Genomic DNA, 24,737 nt, shown 5'->3' on the forward strand with positions numbered 1-24,737 from the left:
CTGCTTCAGTTTGTACTCCAAGGCCAAACTTGCCTATTACTCCAGGTATCTCTTGACTTTTGCATTCCAGACCCCTGTGATGAAAAGAACATGTATTTTGGTGTTAGTTCTAAAGATCTTATAGGTCTTTAGAGAACTGTTCCACTTCAGCATCTTTGGCATTAGTGGTTGGGGCATAGACTTAGATTACCGTGATAGTAAACAGTTTGCCTTGGAAACAAACAGATGATTCTGTTGTTTTTGAGATTGCACCCAGGTACTGTATTTTGGACTCTTGTAGACTATGAGGGCTACTCCAGTTCTTCTAAATGACTCTTGCACACAGTGAAAATGAAAGTGAAGTCACTCAGTCGTGTCCAACCCTCAGCGACCCCATGGACTGCAGCCTTCCAGGCTCCTCCATCCATGGGATTTTCCAGGCAAGAGTACTGGAGTGGGTTGCCATTGCCTTCTCCGTTGCACACAGTAGTAGGTATAATTGTCATCTGAATTAAATTTGCCCATTCCAGTCCATTTTAGTTCACTTATTCCTTTTTTTAATATAAATTTATTTATTTTAATTGGAGGTAATTACTTTACAATATTGTATTGTTTTTCCCATACATCAACATGAATCTGCCATGGGTGTACACGTGTTCCCCATCCTGAACTCCCCCTCCCACCTCCCTCCCCATCCCATCCCTCTGGGTCATCTCAGTGCACCAGCCACGAGCATCCTGTATCATGCATCAAACCTGGAAAGGTGATTCGTTTCACATATGATATTATACATGTTTCAATGCCAAATCATCCCACCCTTGCCCTCTCCCACAGAGTCAAAAATACTGTTCTATACATCTGTGTCTCTTTTGCTGTCTCACATACAGGGTTATCATTACCATCTTTCTAAATTCTATATATATGCATTAGTATATTATATTGGTGTTTTTCTTTCTGGCTTACTTCACTGTGTATAATAGGCTCCAGTTTCATCCACCTCATTAGAACTGATTCAAATGTATTCTTTTTAATGGCTGAGTAATACTCCATTGTGTATATGTACCACAGCTTTCTTATCTATTTGTCTGCTGGTGGACATCTAGGTTGCTTCCAATTCCTGGCTATTATAAACAGTGCTGCGATGAACATCAGGGTACACGTCTCTCTTTCAATTCTGGTTTCCTCGGTGTGTATACCCAGCAGTGGGATTGGTGGGTCATATGGCAGTTCTGTGTCCAGTTTTTAAAGGAATTCCACACTGTTCTCCATAGTGGCTGTACTAGTTTGCATTCCCACCAACAGTGTAAGAGGGTTTTCTTTTCTCCACACCCTCTCCAGCATTTATTGCTTGTAGACTTTTGGATAGCAGCCATTCTGACTGGTGTGAAGTGGTACCTCATTGTGGTTTTGATTTGCATTTCTCTGATAATGAGTGATGTTGAGCATTTTTTCATGTGTTTGTTAACCATCTGTATGTCTTCTTTGGAGAGATGTCTGTTTAGTTCTTTGGCCCATTTTTAGATTGGATTGTTTATTTTTCTGGAATTGAGCTGTAGGAGTTGCTTGTATATTTTTGAGATTAATTCTTTGTCAGTTGCTTCATTTGCTGTTATTTTCTCCCATTCTGAAGGCTGTCTTTTCATCTTGCTTGTAGTTTCCTTTGTTGTGCAGAAGCTATTAATTTTAGTTAGGTCCCATTTGTTTATCTTTGCTTTTATTTCCATTATTCTGGGAGGTGGGTCATAGAAGATCCTGCTGTGAATTATGTCAGAGAGTGTTTTGCCTATGCTCTCCTCTAGGAGTTTTATAGTTTCTGGTCTTATGTTTAGATCTTTAACCCATTTTGAGTTTATTTTTGTGCATGGTGTTAGAAAGTGTTCTAGTTTCATTCTTTTACAAGTGGTTGCCCAGTTTTCCCAGCACCACTTGTTAAAGAGATTGTCTTTTCTTCATTGTATATTCTTGCTTCCTTTGTCAAAGATAAGGTGTCCATCAGTTCAGTTCTTCAGTTCAGTCACTTAGTTGTGTCCAACTCTTTGTGACCTCATGAATTGCAGCACGCCAGGCCCCTATGTCCATCACCAACTCCCGGAGTTCACTCAGACTCACGTCCATCGAGTAAGTGATGCCATCCAGCCATCTCATCTTCTGTCATCCCCTTTTCCTCCTGCCCCCAATCCCTCCCAGCATCAGAGTCTTTTCCAGTGAGTCAACTCTTTGCATTAGTTGGCCAAAGTACTGGAGTTTCAGCTTTAGCATCATTCCCTCCAAAGAAATCCCAGGGCTGATCTCCTTCACAATGGACTGGTTGGATCTCCTTGTAGTCCAAGGGACTCTCAAGAGTCTTCTCCTACACCACAGTTCAAAAGCATCAATTCTTCGGCACTCAGCTTTCTTCACAGTCCAACTCTCACATCCATACGTGACCACTGGAAAAACCATAGCCTTGACTAGACGGACCTTTGTTGGCAAAGTAATGTCTCTGCTCTTGAATATGCTATCTAGGTTGGTCATAAATTTTCTTCCAAGGAGTAAGCATCTTTTAATTTCATGGCTGTAGTCACCATCTGCAGTGATTTTGGAGCCCCCCAAAATAAAGTCTGACACTGTTTCCACTGTTTCCCCATCTATTTCCCATGAAGTGATAGGAGCAGATACCATGATCTTCGTTTTCTGAATGTTGAGCTTTAAGCCAACTTTTTCACTCTCCACTTTCACTTTCATCAAGAGGCTTTTTATTTTTTTTATTTTTTCAGTGTTAAAGCTCTATTTTATTTAGAAGATAGCAGGAGAATCCATCCTCGAAGCGTGAGGGCATGGCAACCCAAAGACTTGAAGGGAAGAGAGTGGAGGAGTGCATGGGGGAGGGGGAGAGAGAGAGAGAGAGAGAGAAAGCGCTTTGGCTCCTCCTTATATATATTTTTTCCTCCACCTGGGCCTGCCCTATGCAAGTTGGGCTTAGCCAGGAGTGCTGTTTGTTCTACCTGAAGTCTTCACTCTGGTCCTCGGACCTCCTTTTTTTCTATTCTCTTAGGCTTTTCTCTTCCTTGTGTTTTAGCCACCGCCATTTTGGACTCCTTGTCCCTATTCTACCTACCTAACATTCCCCCCTCAAGAGATGGGAGGCCCAATTCTTTGGGAATAGGGGCATCAAGGTCTTTCTGGCTACTTCTTGCTGAACTGGGGCAGCGAGGGGTATTGGGCCTCCCCCTCATCAAGAGGCTTTTTAGTTCCTCTTCACTTTCTGCCATAAGGGTGGTGTCATCTGCATATCTGAGGTTATTGATATTTCTCCCAGCAATCTTGATTCCAGCTTGTGCTTCTTCCAGCCCAGTGTTTCTCATGATGTACTCTGGGCTTTCTATTTTGTTCCATTGATCTATAGTTCTGTCTTTGTGCCAGTACCATACTGTCTTGATGACTGTGGCTTTGTACTAGAGCCTGAAGTCAGGCAGGTTGATTCCCCCAGTTCCACTCTTCTTTCTCAAGGTTGCTTTGGCTAGTCGAGGTTTTTTTGTATTCCATACAAATTGTGAAATTATTTGTTCTAGCTCTGTGAAAAATACCGTTGGTAGCTTGATAGGGATTGCATTGAACCTATAGATTGCTTTGGGTAGTATACTCATTTTCACTATATTGATTCTTCCAATCCATGAACACGGTATGTTTCTCCATCTATTAAGTGTCCTCTTTGATTTCTTTCATCAGTGTTTTATAGTTTTCTATATATGGATCTTTAGATTCTTTAGGTAGATATATTCTGAAGTATTTTATTCTTTTTATTGCAATGGTGAATGGAATTGTTTCCTCAAAATCTCTTTCTGTTTTCTCATTATTAGTGTATAGGTTGCAAGGGATTTCTGTGTGTTGGTTTTATATCCTGCAACTTTAATATATTCATTGATTAGCTCTAGTAATTTTCTGGTGGAGTCTTTAGGGTTTTCTATGTAGTTCACCAATTCCTAAAATGTCGATGTTCACTCTTGTCATCTCCTGTTTGACCACTTCCAATTTGCCTTGATTCATGGACCTACCATTCCAGATTCCTATGCAATATTGTTTTTTACAGCATCAGACTTTACTTCCACCACCAGACACATCCACAACTGGATGTTGTTTTTGTTTGGCTCAGCCTGTTCGTTCCTTCTGAATTTTTTTCTCTGCTCTTCTGTAGTTGCCTATTGGGTACCTACTGACCTGGGGAGTTCATCTTTTAGTGTCAGATCTTTTTGCCTTTTCATACTGTTCATGGGGTTCTCAAGGCAAGAATACTGAAGTGTTTTTCTATTCCCTTCTCTAGTGGGCCACATTTTGTCAGAACTCTCGACCCTGATCCATATGTCTTGGGTGGCCCTGCACAGCATAGCTCATCGTTTCATTGAGTTAGACAAGGTTGTGATCCATGTGATCAGTTTGGTTAGTTTTGTGTGATACAATTGCAAGTGGTATTGTGTTCTTAATTTCTCTTTCTGGTAGTGTATATAAATGTAACAGATTTCTGTGTATTAATTTTGTATCCTACAACATTACTCAATTTATATATCCTAGTAGTTTTCTGGTGAAGACTGTAGAATTTTCTATGTACAGTATAATGTCATCTGCAGTGAGTGACCATTTAAGTTTTCCTTTGCTGTTTGACTCCCAGATGGGTATGTACAGTTTCTTGGTGAGCCCTGTCAACATACTCATCCCTCAAAAAGGAGGGTGGTAATTGATACTGCTTCATTTCAAGTGGGTAGGGTGGAAGTTCACCTTCCCACTGTGCTCCAGTGACATCAGGAGATAAAGGAATCATAGTATCAATCACTTCTCCCTGCATCACCTTGTTTTCCCTCTTTGATGTGATTAGTTGTTTAGCTCCTATTAGGATTCTCTGATATGATTTGGTTGCTGACTAGCCTTGCTTCACCCACCTTGTTCAGTCTTCTTGCAGTCAAGTGGAAGTTAGGATTCTGCTTCCAAATTATCACCTTGCTGACTTGGGGTGCTAGGAGGATGTGAGTGAAACCTAATGATAACTACCCCCACCTTATACTAGCTCATTCAAATTGTTGCCGCTGTACTCCAGTGCTGCCATATCTTGTTGGAGAAATTAAAATAACATCCTTATACTGGTAAGAAGATAGAAAATCAACTGCTGATTTAGACTCAATAGTACTACCCCATCAGGGTTATATTGCTGCCCCCTGCCTCCACTGCTGTGGAGATGGGAATTCAGCATCCTGCTTAGTGCACTGATATAACCTGGCAGTGGAACAAAGTGCTACCTGCTTCTTCCAGGCAGGGGATGGGTGATTAGCAACCTGCTTGTGTCCTTAAATACCAGTTGCTATAGGATTTAAAAAGTGTACTCTGCATGGCGGGAATGAGATGAGGTAGATGATCAGCTCCCTAGTCAGCCCTCTTGAACTCCATGGAGTGGGAAGGAGGAAAGTATGGTTTTTTCATTGTTGTTTGGATAGAATAGGATGGATAATGCCACAGTTTGCTTTTAGCCCACCGTCTTCTCAGTCCTTTTGGAGAATAGCTTTTCTTGGATTTTTTGTTTTTGTCGTTATTTTTTACCTGTGCTAGTTTGTGGTACTGGGTTGAAAAGTTCTGCACTGCCCTGTCTAGCATATATGGGACACAAAGGAAACTCAAGGAACTCACTACTGTGTCATTCTGCAAGTCCTGAGATGCCTAGAAATTTCTCTTTCTTTCTACCTCAGAGTTTACTTTTGCTTGTTTATGTTATCTCCAGGGTTTTTGCTCTTGTTTTCAGTTATGAAGGACAGAAACTGGGAGTAATAGTGCTGTTCCCTCTTGGCAGAATTGTAATTCCCCATCCCCAAATTTTAACATGCTGTGTTTTCCTTCCATTCAGCTTGAATTATTTTCTAATTTCTACTTGTTTTCTTTAACTAAGGGTTATTTAGAAATGTTTTATTTAGTTTCTAAATATTAGAGATTTTTCTATAATTCTTTCCTTATTGATTTCTAATTTAATTCCATTGTGGTCAGACAGTATATGAACTGAATCCTTTTAAATTAACTGAAGCTTATTTTATGGTCCTGTCTGTGGCCTATCGTAATAAATGTTAAATGAATGAGTATTTTGAAATGAATGAATATTTTGCTATTGTTGGTTGGATTTATCTGTAAATATTAATTAGGTAAAATTGAGAGTGTTATTCAAATTTATATTTTTACTGATTTTATCTACTTCTAATAACTGAGAGAGTGGTATAGAAATCCCCCACTATTGTTTTAGATAGATCTGTTTATCCTTGCAGTTGTATCAGTTTGTTTTGCTTTATTTCATGTATTTTGAAGCTCTGTTTTTAGTTGGGTAAACAGTTAGGAGTGTTAAGTCCTTTTGATGAGTTGACTCTTTTAACATTATGAAATGACCTTCTTTGTCTCTGGTAATATTCTTTGATCTGAAATTTACTTTTTCTGACATGAATATAGCCACTAAAGCTTTATTTTGATTAGTATTAGCATGGTGCATATTTTTCCATCTCTTTTATCTTAATCTATTTGTGTCTTCACATTTAGTGTATTCTTAGAGGCAGCATCTAGTTGGATATTGCCTGTTTCCCTAAGTTGATCATCTCCATGCTTTATAATTTTTTATTTAATTTTATATTAAAATAGGTTTATGTTGTAACAATATATATTTTTAAGAGATGTTGCTTTTCTTTTTAGAGAATACATTAATCATTTCAAATTTCACCCTTCAATATTTTCATATAGTAAATCTGACTTTTTTCTTTTAATATACAGTTCTATGAATTAAATACAAGTATACCTCATTTTATTTTGCTTTGAGATACTTATTTTTATAAATTGAAGGTTTGTGGTAACTCGTGTCTTCAAGTCTATCAGTACCATTTTTCTAATAGCATTTGCTCACTTAGTGTCTCTGTGTCACTTTTTGTTAATTCTTGCAATGTTTCAAGTCATCCACCAGCAAAAACAGTATGACTCACTGAAGGCTCAGATGATGTTTAGCTCTTTGCAGAAATTAAGTATTTTTAATTAAGATATATACATTTTTTTTTGTTTTTGTGCATTGGTTTTTTTAAAGACATAATGCTGTTACACACTTAATAGACTACAGTATAGTATAAATGTAATTTTTATATGCACTGGGAAATCAGAAAATTTGTGTGACTTGCTTTACTGTGACTATTTTCCCCTATTAGTTTTATAGTTTTAGGTTTTTAATTTAAGCTGTGATTCATTTTGAATTAAGTTTTGTATATGGTATAAGGATGGGATCTGCATCACTTTATATGCGGATATTCAGTTGTTGTGGCAATATTTCCTAAAAAGAAGTCTATCTCCATTAGATTGTCTTGATGTCCTTGTTGAAAATCAGTTGAGTAAATATGTGAGGATTTATTTCCAGAGTCTTAGTTCTGTTCCAGTTAGCTATATGTCTACTCTATTTCAGCACCTCATTGGTTTTGATTTCTGTAGCTTTCTATACATTTTGAAGTTTGAGTCTTCCAACATTATTCTTATTTTTTAAGGTTTTTTAAAAATATCGTGGGTCTCTTAAATATCCATATGGATTTTTGTCTGTTGTCTATTTCTGTGAAAATCATTGTCTATCTATTTCTGCAAAAAAAAAAATGCAGCTGGTATTTGGATAGGGATTTCTTTGATTCTGTATTTGGAGTGTATTACCACCTTAACAATATTAAGTCTTTTGATCTATGGGCATTAGATGTCTTTCCACTTGTTAGGTCTTTAATTTTTTCAGTAATGTTTATAGTTTTTAGAATACATGTTTTGTACTTCTTTTGTTCAATTTATTGCAGATTCTTTTATTACTTTACTACTGTAAATATAATTATTTTCTTAATTTTGGGATAGTGCTTTGTTAGTATATAGAGAAAGTTGATTTTTGTACATTGATTTTGTTACCTGCAGCCTTAATGTTACCTCTTTTATTAGGTGTAATGATTTTTCAGTGTATTTCTTAGGATTGTGTGCAGACATACCTTGGAGATATTATGGTTCCAGACCATTGCAATAAAGCAAATACCACAATAAAGTGTCACATGAAGTTTTTGGTTTCCCAGTGGATATATAAGTTATGTTTACACTCTGCTGCTGCCTATTAAGTATGCAATAGTATTATGTCTGAAAAAATAATGTACATGCCTTAATTGAAAAATACTTTATTGCTTAAAATGCTAATCATCAACTCACAATGCAGGGTTGCCATAAACCTTACATTTGTAAAAAAGCTTCGTGTCTGAGAAGTGCTAAAAAAGTAAAGCACAGTAAAATAAGGTATACCTGTATGTACAAGATCATGTTATCTACAAATAGTTTTAGTTCTTCTTTTCTAATCTGGGTATCCTTTATTTCTCTTGTTCAGTTGCCCTGGATAAAACCTCTGGTACATATTTGTCTCATTCTTTGTCTTAGAAGGAAATTACTCATTGTTTCAGTAGTATGACATTAGCAGTAGGTTTTTTGTACATGCCCTTTATCATGTTGAAGAAATTTCTTTCTATTGTTAATTTATTGAGAGTTTTTACCACGAAGGTGTAGAAACTTTTTTCAAATACCTTTTCTTCACCTCTTGAAATGGCCAAGTAATTTTTGTCTTTTAGTTTGTTGATAATATATGTGTTACATTAATTGATTTTTTTGTCATTAAACCAGTGTTGCATTCCTGGAGTAAATCTTACCAGATCATAATAAATGACCCTTTTTAGATGTTGCTGGATTCATTTTGATTATTTTTTTGCTGAGTATTTTTATGTCTGTATTAGTAAATTATTAGTCTTTAGTTTTCTTTCTTTGTAATATCTTTGAATCAGCTATCAGGGTGAAAGTGAATTTGCTCAGTCGAGTCCGACTCTTGGTGACCACATGGACTGTAGCCTACCAGGCTCCTCCATCTATGGGATTTTCCAGGCATTGGATTGCCATTTCCTTCTCCAGGGGATCTTTCCAACCCAGGGATTGAACCTGGATCTCCCTCATTGCAGACAGACTCTTTACCGTCTGAACCACTACTGGCCTAATAGCATCTTATGGGAAGTGTTTTCTCTTTTGATTTTTAAGAGAGTTAATGAAGAATAGGTAATAATCTTAACTTTTTGGTATATTTCACCAGTGAATGCATCTGGGCTTTTCATCCTGGATAGCTAATTACTAAATCAGTTGCTTTAAAGGACTATTCAGATTTTTAAATTTCTTTTCTAATCAGTTTAGGTAATTTATGTATTGCTAGGAATTTGTTCATGTCTTCTATATTATCTAATTTGTTGGCATATAAATTGTTTATAATATCCCCTTATAATCTTTATTTTTATAACATTTGTAGTCACATTTTTAGTTCCTGACTAATTACTTGTATATTCTCTTTTTTTAAGGTTGATGTAGCTAAATGAATTTTGCTGATTTTTTTTTTAAAGAACCAACTTTTGCTTTCATTGATTTTGTTTATTGTTTTATTTTCTATTTTATTTGTATCAGCTCATCTTTTTAATTTCCTTTCTTCTGATTGCTTGGGTTTAGTTTTCTCTGCTTTTATTGCTTCTCATAATACAATTTTAGGTTACTGAATTGAGATTTTGTTTGTGTGTGTAGATGCTTATAGCTCTTAATTTGTATCTGAGAACTGCTTTATCCCCTAAGGTTTATTATGTTGTGTTTTAATTTAAATATTGAAATATAGGTGTTTTGCAATGTTGTGTTAGTTTCTGCTGTACAGCAAAGTGAACCAGCTATTTGTATACATATATCTCCTCTCTTTTGTTTAGTGTCATATGTATATGTTTTCTATCTGTTTTTCTTTCTGTAGTTAATTTCTAGGTTTTTTTTTTTAGAAAAATTTCTTGGTGTTTTTTTTATCCTTTTAAATTTGTTTAGACATGTTTTGTGACATAGCATGCAGTATGTCCTGGAGAATGTTTTATATGCACTTAAAGGGTGTATAGTCTGCTGTTAGGGGATGTAAGTCCTCTGGGTGCCTATTAAGTTCAATTGGTCTAATGTGTCATTTAAGACTACTGTTTCTTTAGTATTTTTTTCCTGGATACTCTTGTTTATTGATATAAGAGGCTGTTCAAATCCTCTACTATTATTGTGTTATTATCAGTTTCTTCCTTTACATCTGTCAATATTTGCTTCATATACTTATGTGCCATTATATTAGCAGTATGTGTGTTAATGAATGTTATATCCTCTTGTATTGATCCTTCTCTCATTGTGTAGTTGCTGAGTTGTGTTGAACGCTTTGCAACCCTGTGAACTGTAGCCTGCCATGCTCCCCTGTCCATGGGATTCTCCAGGCAAGAATACTGGACTGGGTTGCCGTTTCCTCCTCCAGAATTAACCTAATACATCATGATACATATTGCTCTTTAAAGAGCAAATTATTTTCCTATTTACAGTTTTTTGCTAAAGATCTACTCTATAAAAATAATTTATTTTCTCTATATTTTCCTGCTACAGTAATGCTAAAACATATCTGTAGTATCCTCAAACCTCAGGTGTTAAGAGCATATTATTCTGTTTGAGTTGGAACACTGCTTCACATAGTCAACATGTTTTTTTAAGGTACTCTAAGAACTCTCAAGGACAGTAAAAGAAAAACATTACTGTTGCCTACAGATCTTTCAGGTATTTTTCCCCTCAAATTTTTCTAAATTAAACGTTGTGATAACTGGTTTTTCTTTGTCTTCCATGGTACAGTCTTTAAGTTATTTTTCTTTTACTTTGAGCCACTCCTTCGTTTTCAACTTGCTGAGCAGGCAGGCTTTTCGTTTCCACGGAAAAGAATTCCTACGGCTGCGGGTAGGCGTTCTTATTCCACCAATCTTTTGTTGTGCTTTTGGACCCAGTGACTTAGGTGGAAAAGTACAATGGATTCTTCCATGATGGATATAATATGATAATAAGAAACTGGGATCTAACAGGACCCAGGGAACTGAGAAGCTGGAAGGCACACCAGGAAGGCTGCAGTGTGTTTTATGCAAATTGTATGCTGCCCTAGTAACTTTTCCATCAGAGGTTTTGTAGATCAAGAGTGAGGAATCTTCTGCTGTATGAGACAACAAGTAGGAACCCTCCTGCAAGCTACGTAATTTTCTTAGAATTATATAATGCCTTTTTTTTCCCTTTGTGGTAGACCTTGTCTGATATTCGTATTGCTACCCCAGCTTTCTTTTTTCATTTGTATGAATGTTTTTTACCTATTCCCTCACTTTCAGTCTGTGTGTGTGTTTAGCTCTGAAATGAGTCTCTTATAGGCAGGATATAGATGTGTCCTTTTTTGTTTTTAAATACAGTCAGCCACCTTATATCTTTTGACTTGAGCATTTAATCTATTAACATATAAAGTGATTATTGATTGGCATGTATTTATTGACATTTTGTTTCTTGTTTTTTGTTTTATGATTCTGCTCTGTTCTTGCCTTGTGGTTCAGTGATTGTTTTTTTTAGTGTCATGCTTGTGTGCCTTTCTCTCTTGTTTTTGTGAATCTGTTGTATGTTTTTGATCTGTAGTTAACATGGGATTTATATATGTTGATCTATATGTCAACTTGTTACAAAGTGGTAGTCATTTAAGCTTAAACACATTCTAAATGATCTACATATTTTACTTCCTTCCCCCATGTTTTTGTTTTTGATGACATATTTTACACCTTCATATCTATCCCTTAATTGTTTCTTGTACTTGATTTTACAATTTTTGTCTTTTAATCTTCACATTATCTTTTTAAAGTGGTTGATCCATAGACTTCACTATATATTTGCCTTTATTAGTAAGATTTTTCATTTCCTATGATTTCTTACTTCTTACCATAGCCATTTCTTTTCTACATAGGGAAGACTCTAGCATTTCTTTTAGGGTCAATTTAGTATTGAACTCGTAGTCTTTGCTTGTCAGAAAAAGTGTTTTTATCTCTCTTCCATTTCTAAATGATAATCTTGTGGAATAGAGTATCCCAGGTTGTAGGCTTTCCCCTTTCAACTCTCTAAATATATCATGCCACTCCCATCTGGTCTGCAAAATCTGTAGAAAAATCAGCTGATAGCCTTATGATGTTCCCTTGTATGTGACTTTTTGTTTTTCATTTTCTGCCTTTACAATTATCTCTTTAATTGTAAGTTTTTCCATTTTAGTTATGATATCTCTTGGTGCAGGTCCCTTTGGTTCATTTTGTTTGGGGTCCTCTGTGCCTCCTATATCTGGATGTCTGTTTCCTTCTTCAGGCTCTAGAAATTTTTAGCCACAGTTTCATCAAACACATTTTAAACTCCTTTCTCTATCTTTACTTCTTGGACCCCTATAATGTGAATGTTAATATGAATGCTTGATGTTGGCTCAGTGATCCCTTAAACTGTCCTTACCTTAAAAAATTTTTGTTTTCCTGTTATGATTGGGTGATTTCCATTATTCTGTCTCACAGATTTGCATGTACATTTTTCTTTGTCACCTAGTCTGTTAATTCCCTCTAGTATGTTTTTCATTCCAGTTGTTATACTCTTTTTTAAAAATATAAATTGATTTATTTTAATTGGAGGCTAATTACTTTATAATATTATATTGGTTTCTTTTTTTCTGACTGGTTCTTTTTTATATTTTCTAGTTCCTTGTTTAAATTCTCAGTGTATTCATCTATTCTTTTTTCAAGTTCAGGTCAGTTCAGTTCAGTCGCTCAGTTGTATCCAACTCTTTGTGACCCTGTGGACTGCCACACACCAGGCTTCCCTGTCCACCACCATCTCCCAGAGCTTGCCCAAACTCCTATCCATCGAGTCGGTGATGCCATCCAACTATGTCATCCTTTGTTGTCCACTTCTCCTCCTGCCTTCAATCTTTCCCAGCATCAGGGTCTTTTCAGATGAATCAGTTCTTTGTATCAGGTGGCCAAAGTATTGGAGCTTTAGCTACAGCATCAGTCCTTCCAATGAATATTCAGGACTGATTTCCTTTAGGATTGACTGGTTTGATCTCCTTAGAGTCCAAGGGACTCTCAAGAATCTTCTCCAACACCTCAGTTCAAAAGCATCAGTTCTTCGGTGCTCAGCTTTCTTTATGATCCAACTCTCACATCCATACATGACTACTGGAAAAACCGTAGCTTTGACTAGATGGACCTTTGTCCGGAAAATAATGTCTGCTTTTTAATATGCTGTCTAGATTGGTCATAGCTTTTCTTCCAAGGAGCAAGCATCTTTTAATTTCATGGCTGCACTGACCATCTGCAGTGATTTTGGAGCCCAAGAAAGTAAAGTCTCTCACTGTTTCCATTGTTTCCCAATCTTTTTGCCATGAAGTGATGAGACCAGATGCCATGATCTTGGTTTTTTGAATGTTGAGTTTTAAGCCAGCCTTTTCAATCTCCTCTTTTACTTTCATCAAGACGCTCTTTAGTTCCTCTTTGCTTTCTGCCATAAGGGTGGTGTCATCTGCATGCATATCTGAGGTTATTCATATTTCTCCCAGCAATCTTAATTCTGCCTTGTGCTTCATCCAGCCCAGCATTTTGCATGATGTACTCTGCCTATAGGTTAAATAAGCAGGGTGACAGCCTCGAAGTACTCCTTTCCCAATTTGGAATCAGTCTGTTGTCCCATGTCCCATTCTAACTGTTGTTTCTTGACTTGCATGCTATTTCTCAGGAGGCAGGTAAGGCCGTCCCATATTCCCATCTCTTGAAAAATTTTCCACAGTTTGTTGTGATCTACACAGTCAAAGGCTTTGGCGTAGTCAGTTAAGCAGATGTTTTTCTGGAATTCTCTTGTTTTTTTTATGATCCAACAGAATTGGCAATTTAATCTCTGGTTCCTCTGCCTTTTCTAAATCAAGCTTGAATATCTGGAAGTTCTCTAATCTTTCCCATTCTATTGTTTTCCTCTGTTTCCTTGCATTGATCACTTAGGACGACTTTCATATCTCTTCTTGCTATTGTTTGGAACTCTGCAGGTTTTCAAAGCCATTCAGGAGACTCATCTTCTTGATTCCAACATAATGACTGGGGTGCCCAAACCCCTCATTCCTCAGGGAGAACCTCCCAACCTGTGATATCCCCTTCTATTTTTGTGCTTCCTGCTAGGCACTGGTCCTGATCACTTTGCCTTCCTCACTACCTGACTCTATGTGGATCTTTCTTTACACCCTTGATTGTAAAAGAACCTTTCTGCCAGTCTCTAGTTTATTTTTAGCAAGCCTCGCATGTAGATCTATTTTTAATGTATCCAACAGGAGGAGGTGAGCTCAATGTCTTCTACGCCACCATTTTGATCTCTCTCCATTTCTTTTATTTAATGTATTTTGTTTTCCTGATTTTGTTCAGTTCTTTCTCTGTGTTTTCTTGCATTTCAAACAGTTTAAGATGATTATTTTACATTCTTTGTCAGGCAGATCATAAATCTCCATTTCTTTGGAACCAGTTACTAGAGCTCTATTACTTTCCTTTGGTGGTGTCACATTTGCATAATTCTCTGTTGTCTGTGTAGCCTTACAGTGGTGTCTGAGCATTTGTGGAAGCAAACACCTCTTCCAGTCTTCACAAACTGGTTTCATGAGATAAAAATCTGCTGTCTGTTTCCTGAGCTGATAGGATTACATCCATAATTGCTGTTGTGAAGCATACATGGGAGGCAGTTTTTGCTGGGTCTACAGTGGCATCTACGATTTGTGGGCTTGTTACTGGGTCTTGGGCTGGTATGGATGGATCCTTTCTGGTCCCTGGGTGGATGTGACTGCCTGTTGTACCTTGTTCAGTAGGGTAGGACTGGGATAAGAGTCAGCTTTAGAGTCCCTGTGTGGGTCCTCAGCCAACAGGTCCTTGTGCTAGGGATGTTTATGGTGTATTGGGCCCTCTCAGAATTTCTGAGAGTATAGACAGGAGGCTGTCCTGTTGGGTATATTTGGTAGCAGGACTGTTCACAGACTGCTGTTGGGAGGGAGTGGGATTCGGTGTAGGGCCTCCAAGTAGGAGTGTTTCCTACTGGGACACTGGTCATTCAGGATTGTTGTAGACTGGCAGACTATGGATATGAGGTAGCTGGAGTCATATATAGGGGCTTATATATAGAGAGTCATATATAGTTTTGTGTTGTTGTTGTTTTTTTTTTTTTTTTTCAGAAACTCCAAGGGGCAGAGACAGGAGTATCTCCTGTCTAGTCTTTGTGTCAGCAGAAATTCTAGCATACTGTGGCAGTGAAGGGGCTTGAGCTGAGTATAAATCTTTTTTAGGATCTTAGAGGGCCCAGACAAGCATATTTCCTAAGGGGTTCCTATGCCAGCAAGATTATTCCTAAACTGTGGCTGAGACCTGCTGGAGGTCTGTTAGGGGGCCGTTTCAGAATTAACAGTCTGATGAACTATACCTTACTTCCAGGGGCTCTCCTCCAAAGGTGGAGTTAGCTGGAGCTGGTTCAAAGGCCACTTCCTGGTCTACAGCCAGGAACAAGTTCTTGATTTTGCCTGTTAACCTGATACATGGATGAATGTGACTCCTCTGGATCTCCTGACATATGGGATTGCTGGTGACAGACCCAGAACCAAATGGGATTGTAGCTAAGTTCTCAGGGGAACAGAGCTATTTCTGTTTCTATAGCTGAGACCACCGTCAGTGAGTCAGCTGCCTAGAGGCAGTTCTGTCTCCTCAGTGGAGAAGATGGACTGCACCTTCATAACCTCCAACCTGGATCCTGAAGCTCCTGAGAATGCACTTTGGTTTGTGCATGCAGAGGCAAAATTATTGTTGTTGAAGGGGGTTGATGTGTGAGGGACATTTTATTCAACCATTTTGCTGACAAACAATGCTGTATAATATACTTTCCATTAACTAAGACCATGATTTTTCAACCCTCTATTTACAAAAATAAAGGTAAATAATAAGCCAAATGTTGGGTGCTAAATAGGTTAGTTTTTTTCTTTACACATGAATATTGATGCTAATTAAAATGTTAGAATCCTTGACCTTTATTATTTTAGACTTGGAAGACCTGGTGTTGATTGTTATTGTCAACATGAAAGTGGTGCGGCTGTCCTGCAGCTCCAGTTCTTAATCAATGAGGTAAGGATCTTCTTGAATATTTATATCTCACACACATTGTGTAATTGTTTAAATAGTATTTTTCTACATGCTTAAAGATATATACATATGAAATATTATTCATGGTGACATTTTTCATTAAAGACTGCACTCCTGTATTTGTTAATTTATTAAATTTTAAAGGAGAAAATTTGTATTACCAGAAGATCCTGTTATTGTGATTGTGTAGCATAATTTATAGATTAGTTGTTTAAGTGGTTTTTAAAAAATTACTAAAATCTTTTGATTGCCATACTGACCATTAAACTTTCCCTCTACATTCTCCTTTCACCAGTTGTTTATTCACCTAGTGTTAATTTTCATGTTTTGTCTTTATCTTCCATAAATAATCTTTTCAGTTTTATAATTTGAATGCATTTGTCTGTATCTTTATAATCATTTGTTGGTATATGAGTGCATAGCTATTTTGACAATTGACTGCCTACCCTATTCCTATTTTTATAGACCTATGGTGATGAGGAACTCCCTAAAGACAAAGTTTGTAAAGCTCAGAAAGTGTAGTTGAAGGCTGCTGAAGGCCTTCTTGACTCATATTTTTTACAATGAATCTTTTAGTTAGTTAGTTCAGTTGCTCAGTTGTGTCTGACTCTTTGTGACCCCATGAATTGCAGCACACCAGGCCTCCCTGTCCATCACCAACTCCCAGAGTTCACTCAAACTCACATCCATCGAGTCAGTGATGCCATCCAGCCATCTCATCCTCTGTCGTCCCCTTCTCCTCCTGCCCCCAATCTCTCCCAGCATCAGAGTCTTTTCCAATGAGTCAACTCTTCGCATGAGGTGGCCAAAGTGCTGGAGTTTCAGCTTTAGCATCATTCCTTCCAAAGAACACCCAGGGCTGATCTCCTTTAGAACTGACTGGTTGTAGTCTAGAACTCTTCTATGTTAAGTGAGTCAGTCAATACAAAAATGTTTTAAGAGTTTATGCCATACCAAATTTGAGCACTTAGCAGAGTGGGCTCAGTATGTTGAGAGAAAAACATGAGGTATCATTGGTCGTTTTCTTATGGCATAAATGATGATCTTTTATTTGACAACTCTATGTATTTGCATATATATATATCTTTCTAAGAATTTTTACTCATAAACATGGGTAAAATATTTCATATAGCTTTGTATCAGTGACACTTGAGATATGAAAAATTTATGATACTGAAACATGTCCACGTTTCACTTTTCTTGACTCAAAAATCTTTCTCAGAAGGCTGTGAGATTCTTCTTATTGACAGACCTAGCATATTTCATGTGGTAGGCATATTTGCTATGGGGTACCAGAATGAGAGAGGGAAATAAAGAAGAGCAGGGAAAAGATTTTTTAAAATATTTTATTGTAATAGCTAGTCATTAGTATCTAGAATGACAGCCTTTTTGAAATCTCAGTGTTACACTGTAGCTCCCAGAGCAAACTGTGGGAGATGGTGAAGGACCAGGGAAGCCTGGTGTACAGGTTTGTACAACAACTTTGTAGCTCCTAGTTGAAAGATCTCAGTCCTTTGCCTTCTGTATAGATGTTTACTGGTAAGCATAAATTGTTTCCAGGTGATTTTCTATGGGTCCTGTCCTCTGAGAATTCTCTTCAAGGCCTTAAATTTGCCTCTGTGCTGCTATATAACTAGGAATAAATAAAGACAAGCCTTCAAAACTGACGAGCCTGCCAGTGTTTATGTTGTCTATCCTGAACTACTCACCTTGATCTGCCTTTAAATTCAATTTCTGGACCTTTTCCCAAACTTCCCAGCCTCTGACCTCATGACACATGTTTTTATTCAATTTTTAATCTTCATAGGTCTTCATTAGCAGTGCTTCTTATAGATTTGTTTTTGTAAATGAGTCCTAGACACCCTGCTGATGGGTGTTATGTCTCTGCTGGCACTGTTACATTCAGAGGTTCTGTTTACTTCCTTTAGATGCTGTTATCTCTTAGTTTTATCATAGTATTATTAAAACTGACTTCCTTCCTATATTATATATTCAGCTATTACACTAAGGTATTATTAAACATCTGCTGGTTTATTTTACTTTCATTGCCTTTGGCATAGTATATATGTTTTGTATAGCACGAACTACATTTTATTAATTTCATGTATCATGAAATGATATGATGTTTTATTCATTTTGAAAAATTGTAGCTCATCAAGTACTTCTAAGAAATCCTAATAATTTTCTAGTTGGAATATGTAAAGTATTTGAGAACAGCTTACAAATAAAGCAAGCATACAAAGACAAAAATCCTCAAGGCGTGTGTAGGATTCATTTTATTGCATGGAGTGTAATAACCTGTGAGATTATGTTAAAATATATGTATCAATGTATACCTCTTTGAATATGTGTAATTTACATATTTATATACAAATATGCAAATTACATTTTAAAACATTTTAATGGTTATACTCTGTTATGATTTTTGTTTTAAAAGCTGTTTTTCTCTGAGACTAAAATCATAGTTATATATTGAATAGTGTCAAGAGAACTATCATAAGACACATGAGCATCTGTTTGTCTTAGGAATTGTTATGGAAGTGTCATTTAGATTCCTCTATTCATTAATTCCTAAAGAAGAAATAAATTCTAGGAATTTCAGTATAGCTCTTACTAGCATTTACATGGGCTAATCATTTTGATATCTGTGGTTGAGTTAGTAAACTATGAAAGGTTACTTGTAACATAGTACTTTGAAACATATAAGAAGAATTTTAGATATCTCAGGACTACCATGATTGTGCAAGAGCAATTTTACAGAACACACTCAGTAGTCTAGAGTAGCTTCAGGCTCTGACATAGGGTGAGCACTGACATTTTTTGCTGGGAAATTCATAATGGCAAAAGTTCTGACATAGTTTTAAGATGATCTTAATTAACTGTGAAATAAGTAGTTTAAATATAAGAAGTCATACATAGCAGCTAGTTCTGCCCATGTTGTGTCTGCCATACTAATAGGTAGAACCCAGCCTATTTTAAATATTTGAAGTAGGATTCATTTGTATTTGGAGGCTTTGTATAAAAAGACTCTTATTATTTTTGTAGTTATACTGAATTCTAGTTGGAAAAATGTTTACTTTTACTATAGATGTTTTCTTTTGTCACAGATGACTCTTCTTGAACTATGAAGACAAATTAAATTATATTAAGTATACTTTTTAGGAAGAATATGTACATCTCAACAGTATAGAAAATTTTTAGAAATGGTGAATTTTTATGTGATTAGATTGCAGTTTTAAAACTGAATTGGATATTTGCTTCTCTGTAGAGCTACATGATATATATGTAAATAGTAGAAACAAAAAGGAATAGCTTTTCACAAAGAAAATATAAGAAATCTTTAATAGTTACAGTGATGCTTATAGTAATAATAATCCCTCTATTGATAAATGCATATTCCTTGAGCTAATCATTCTCTCCAATCCATATATGGTAGTTTACCTGGTTCTTCTACTCTAGCATTCTTAGGCTTCCTGACTGAAGTATGTTCATTGTCCTTCCTTGTATTTCTACATATATAAATACAAATAGCTTAAAGAGCAGTGAAAAATTTATTACATTAGTTTAGGTTTTGCTTCACAAAAAACATAAATTAAGTAAATCACTCATTTTGTCTTCATTTTGTTCCAGGGTGCTTTGGTCAGTGCAGGTTCAGATGATACACTTCATTTGTGGAACCTTAGACAAAAAAGGCCAGCTATTCTTCATTCTCTCAAATTTAACAGAGAACGGTAAGAATGTAAGAGTTACACAGTTTCTTAATGTATAAGAAAATGATTTGCTGAATGGGTTTCAGGTTAATTTTTGAAAAATATTTTAAAATAATTTTAATAGCGCTAAAAAATATATATGCTTGCTTTTATAGTAGTTTATTTACATAGAAAATTCACTGATATAGGTTCAGTCATCTTCTAGTGGAGAACTCCTAGCATTCTTCTCTTTATAAACCAGGACTTCAGCAATGGGTGATACGTTCTTTCTTAGGCCAGGGTGCCGAAAATCAGACCTAAAATTTAAAAGTCAAGTAAATACTGAATGTATTTCTATACTTTTTGATCTTGGAAGTTACCTCCTACACTTTAATTTTTTTGCTTAAATTTTTTTTTACCTTAAAAAATATGAGACAGAGATTTTAGACATCCAAAATTGTTGGTACTAGGTGTTGAGCAACATTATACATTCAAGATTAACATTTTTAGAGATGATTTATTGATCAGAATTCAAATTCTTCCATTTTAGAGTGAAATAATAATTGGAAAAAAATTGACAGATATGGGGCAATTATTAGAACAGATATGGAAGAATTATTAGATTTTATTTGAAACTGTACAAAATTTTAATGTTTCTAGTCTTTGTTTTAACCAGAGCTAGAATATCACAGACATCTACTTAGCTGATAATCCATCTCAAGGTGAAGTAAAATTTATATTTTATTAACCATCTCTGTTATTTAACTATCAAATGATTTTATTTTTTTTATTATTATTTGGGAAGCAGCAGGCTTTTTGCGGTGATTATGAAGGGCTAGAACAGGAAAATTTGATATTAATGAAAGAGAAATCTCTGAGAGGTAAATTTACACAAATTAGCAAGTGCTAGTCACAACTGAGGTAGGTAGATAATAGAGACAGTCACTGCTGAGAACTCAAGAAAGTACTTATTTTATTTTGTTGGATGGTTATAGTTCATATGGAATCATCAACATATAGGCAGAGCTTAATGAAGTAAATGTGTTTTTATAGGTTTGATGAGAAGAAACAATGGCATCTATACAGACATTCTTTTTTCTACCTGGAACTTTTTCTTCGCATTTGCATATTACTTAACCTTCAATGTTCTGAGTAATATTCATGAGTATTCTATCCACAGTATTTTGGAATCAGCATCAATGAAAGTTTTTATTCTATCCAGTATTTTTTTGAGTGGAGAAAATTTCTATTTTAGCTATTTGCTAAAACTAGGTAGAACTTCTTTCTTCATATCGATCTAATTTTGGTTTATCTTAAATTTTAATATAAGTAATGTAGCAGAAATTAATACATGATATGAAAAACTGAAAGATTAGTCAAGAGTTGTTATACGTTTCCTTGTATCTTTACTGCTAAAAATAGTACCTACTCAGGTATTGCCATGTTGATTTTATCTCTTTCTCTGCTTGTAGCACTTTTTGTTTGTCAATATTTTGAATAGATCTGGCCCTACAATTTTGTGTAGATAAGCAGGATGAGTTTTTTCCCCTTTACAACTGGATTGTTGAAGGAAATGTTCTGGTTCCTTTTAAAGCCATTTTGGGGAGAAGAAATGATTGATGATGATGATTTCTAATTATAATTTTATTAACTCAATCGAGGTGTATTTAACTGGTAGCAATGTAAAAGCAAGCTGACAGATTTTGGACAGATTTAAACACTGGGAACTTTGTAGGCATTACCTATATTTTAAATTAACTTTTATTGGAATATAGTTGCTTTACCAATGTGTTAGTTTCTGCTGTACATCAAAGCGAATCTGTTATATGTATACATATATCACTTCTTTTTTAGATTTCCTTCCCATTTAGGTCACCACAAAGCATAGAGTAGAGCTCCCTTTGCTAAACAGTAGGTTCTAATTAGTTATCTATTTTATGCATAGTAGTGTGTATATCAGAGAAGGCAGTGGCACCCCACTCCAGTACTCTTGCCTGGAAAATCGCTTGGAGGGAGGAGCCTGGTAGGCTGCAGTCCATGAGGTTGCTAAGAGTCGGACAGGACTGAGCGACTTCACTTTCACTTTTCACTTTCATGCATTGGAGAAGGAAATGTCAACCCACTCCAGTGTTCTTGCCTGGAGAATCCCAGGGACAGAGGAGCCTGGTAGGAGGCCGTCTATGGGGTCACACAGAGTTGGACACGACTGACACGACTTAGCAGCAGCAGCAGCAGCAGCAGCAGTGTGTGTATGTCAATCCAAACTCCCAATTCATCGCAACACCCCTTCCCCTTGGTATCTCTAAGTTTGTTCTCTACATATGTCTCTCTCTTTCTGGTTTGCAAATGAGTTTATCTATACCATTTTTCTAGATTCCACATGTAAGTGACTTTACGTGATATTTGTTTTTCTTCTTCTGATTTACTTCACTCTGTATGACAATCTCCAGATCTATCCACGTCTCTGCAAATGGACTATTTAGTTCCATTTTATGGCTAAGTAGCAGTCCAGTGTCTATATGTACCACATCTTCTTTATCCAGTCTTCTGTTGATGAACTTTTAGGTTGCTTCTGTTTCCTGGCTATTGTAAATAGTGCTGCAGTGAATATTGGGGTGCATGTATCTTTTTGAATTATGATTTTCTCTGGGTTTTATGCTTAGAAGTGGGATAGCTGGGTCATATGGCAGTTTTGTTTGTAGATTTTTGAGGACCCTCCATACTGTTCTCTATAGTGGCTGTACTGATTTACATTCCCACCAGCAGTTCCCTTTTCTCCACATTCTCTCCAGCATTTATTATTTGTGACTTTTTGATGATGGCCATTTTGATCAGTGTGAGATGATAGATCATTGTAGTTTTGATTTGAATTTCTTGAATCTTAATAATTAGTAATGTTGAGCATCTTTTTATGTATTTGTTGGCCATCTCTATGTCTTCTTTGGAGAAATGTCTATTTAGATCTGTGCAATTTTTCATTGGGTTATTATTTTTTTATATTGAGCTACATGAGCTGTTTATATATTTTGGAGATTAATCCCTTGTTGGTTGCTTCATTTGCAAATGTTTTCTCCCATTTTGAGGACTGTCTTTTTGTTTTGTTTATGGCTTCTTTTGCCATATAAAAGCCTTTAAGTTTAATTAGGTCCCATTTTTTTGTTGTTGTTATTTTCATTACTCTAGACGGTAGTTCAAAAAAGATCTTGCTGCAATTTATGTTAAAAGTGTTCTGCTTGTGTTTTCCTCTAAGACTTTTATAGTGTCTGGCCTTGAATTTAGGTCTTAAATCCATTTTGAGTTTGTTTTTGTGTATAGTGTTAAGAAGTATAATTTCATTCTTTTATGTGTAACTATCTGGGGTTGCCTATTTTAATGCTTACAAAAACATATTTATCATTTTGAGAGAGATAAACTATCTTAACATTGAGAATAATCATTAATGTCACTATTTATTGTGAAGAGAATAAAAATCCTTAAATGTATGGTGAAGGCAAGGCTTAAGTCAGCAAAGAAGAATTTAAACAAGCATCTTTGGGAACTCTAAGCCCTCCTAAATAGGCCATTTAACTATGTAAATTTCTATATACCTGTCAACTGAAAGACAGATATACAGTGTGAGAGTTGTGAGTGAAGTTTTATTGAGTGTCTTACTGGGAACTATATGGCCTGGAAGATAGCTTCTCAGAAAGCTTTGAGGAACTGCTGCAAAAATGGTACTGAGGAACCGGTATCTATATTAATTTTTTTCACTGGGAGAAACATAGAGTCAGGCATGAAAGATTATTGCTAATCAAAAAGAGAAGACATCTTAAGTTAATGATGTAAGTGCTTCTCTATGTATGGGATGATGTAAGAATCTGGGACCACTGAAATTCTTTTTTAGATACGAATCTTAACTGTCTTTGGGCCATATATCCAAAACAGAATACTGCATCCTGTTTTTCTCTCCTGAATTCCCCTCTGGATGTACTTGCAGTGAGTTGTTGCAGCTTAATCCTTGTATGACTGGAATGTTAGGCAACATTCTTTCATATCTTTATGCTTATGTAATATACATATATACATATTTAGTTTGTATAGTTTGTAAATTTTAGTGCTTTTTAATTTTATTTTTTAAATAGAGCACCTTCAATCTTTAGTTTTATAATCTTTGAAGGTGGTAACCAGGCTTAAATTGTTGATGATCCTTGGGTCCGAGATTTAAACCTAATTTATTTAAACCTAAATATGGAAGAAAAACTTTTTATTTCTGTGATGTATGATCTGAAAAATGAATAAAATCAAGCATTCACCTTTTAAGGCATATTAACAGTCATTGCTATCACTGATCATAAATTGTATAACATTGGGGAAAGCCTAGAATTATTTTATATGATTTTCAAGTAAAATTCAACAGGGAGACTATGATATACAGATCATAAAGTATTTGTACTTATTATATCAGTTTCTTTTTCTATCTGTGGTATTCTGATAATTAAAACATCAAAACATTTCTAAGTAATATTAGTTAAATTTTCAGGAAGAAATATTTTGTTAAGAACCTTATTTATGAAATCTCTAGCAAACTTGACCCATCAGTGTTGGCTTTGGGAACTATTTATAACCCAAATTTTAAAAACTGTATTGCTTTATAAAGATAATATGAATTATTTCTCCTTAAAATTTTTCTTAAGTTATTAACATTTGCCTGGTTAGACATTCAAAGATAAAAAACATATGTACAGTGAAGGATCTTTCTTCCTTACATATAAGCAAATGTATATGTAATGTAATTTTCTATTTTATGTATAGACAAATATGAAAGTATCATACATTTCTGTTCACAGGTTGTAACATGCAAACAGTTTTGTACCTAATTTTCTCTATATATATTCTCAAGACCATTCCTTAACAACACATAAAATGTTTCCTTATTCTTTTCTTGTGTGTGTATGCAAATATTACCAAACTATCATGACTGTGTAAATATTAATTGTATGCCTCAAAATAATTTTACATTCAT

The 24,737-nt window shown here is 35.6% G+C and overlaps 1 protein-coding gene across 2 annotated transcripts in view; it reads left to right on the forward strand.

Annotated features, from left to right (window-relative positions):
• The window catches only part of STXBP5L (syntaxin binding protein 5L), a 323,261-nt gene that overhangs the window by 61,200 nt on the left and 237,324 nt on the right, over window positions 1–24,737 (forward strand). For both annotated transcript variants that reach the window (XM_068974295.1, XM_068974303.1), the window contains exons 3-4: window positions 15,947–16,028; window positions 19,677–19,777. In XM_068974295.1, the coding sequence (XP_068830396.1) occupies window positions 15,947–16,028; window positions 19,677–19,777 (183 nt within the window). The remainder of the gene's footprint in view (window positions 1–15,946; window positions 16,029–19,676; window positions 19,778–24,737) is intronic.

This window comes from Capricornis sumatraensis, chromosome 1 (genome assembly GCF_032405125.1).
Source record: "Capricornis sumatraensis isolate serow.1 chromosome 1, serow.2, whole genome shotgun sequence".
NCBI lineage: Eukaryota > Metazoa > Chordata > Mammalia > Artiodactyla > Bovidae > Capricornis > Capricornis sumatraensis.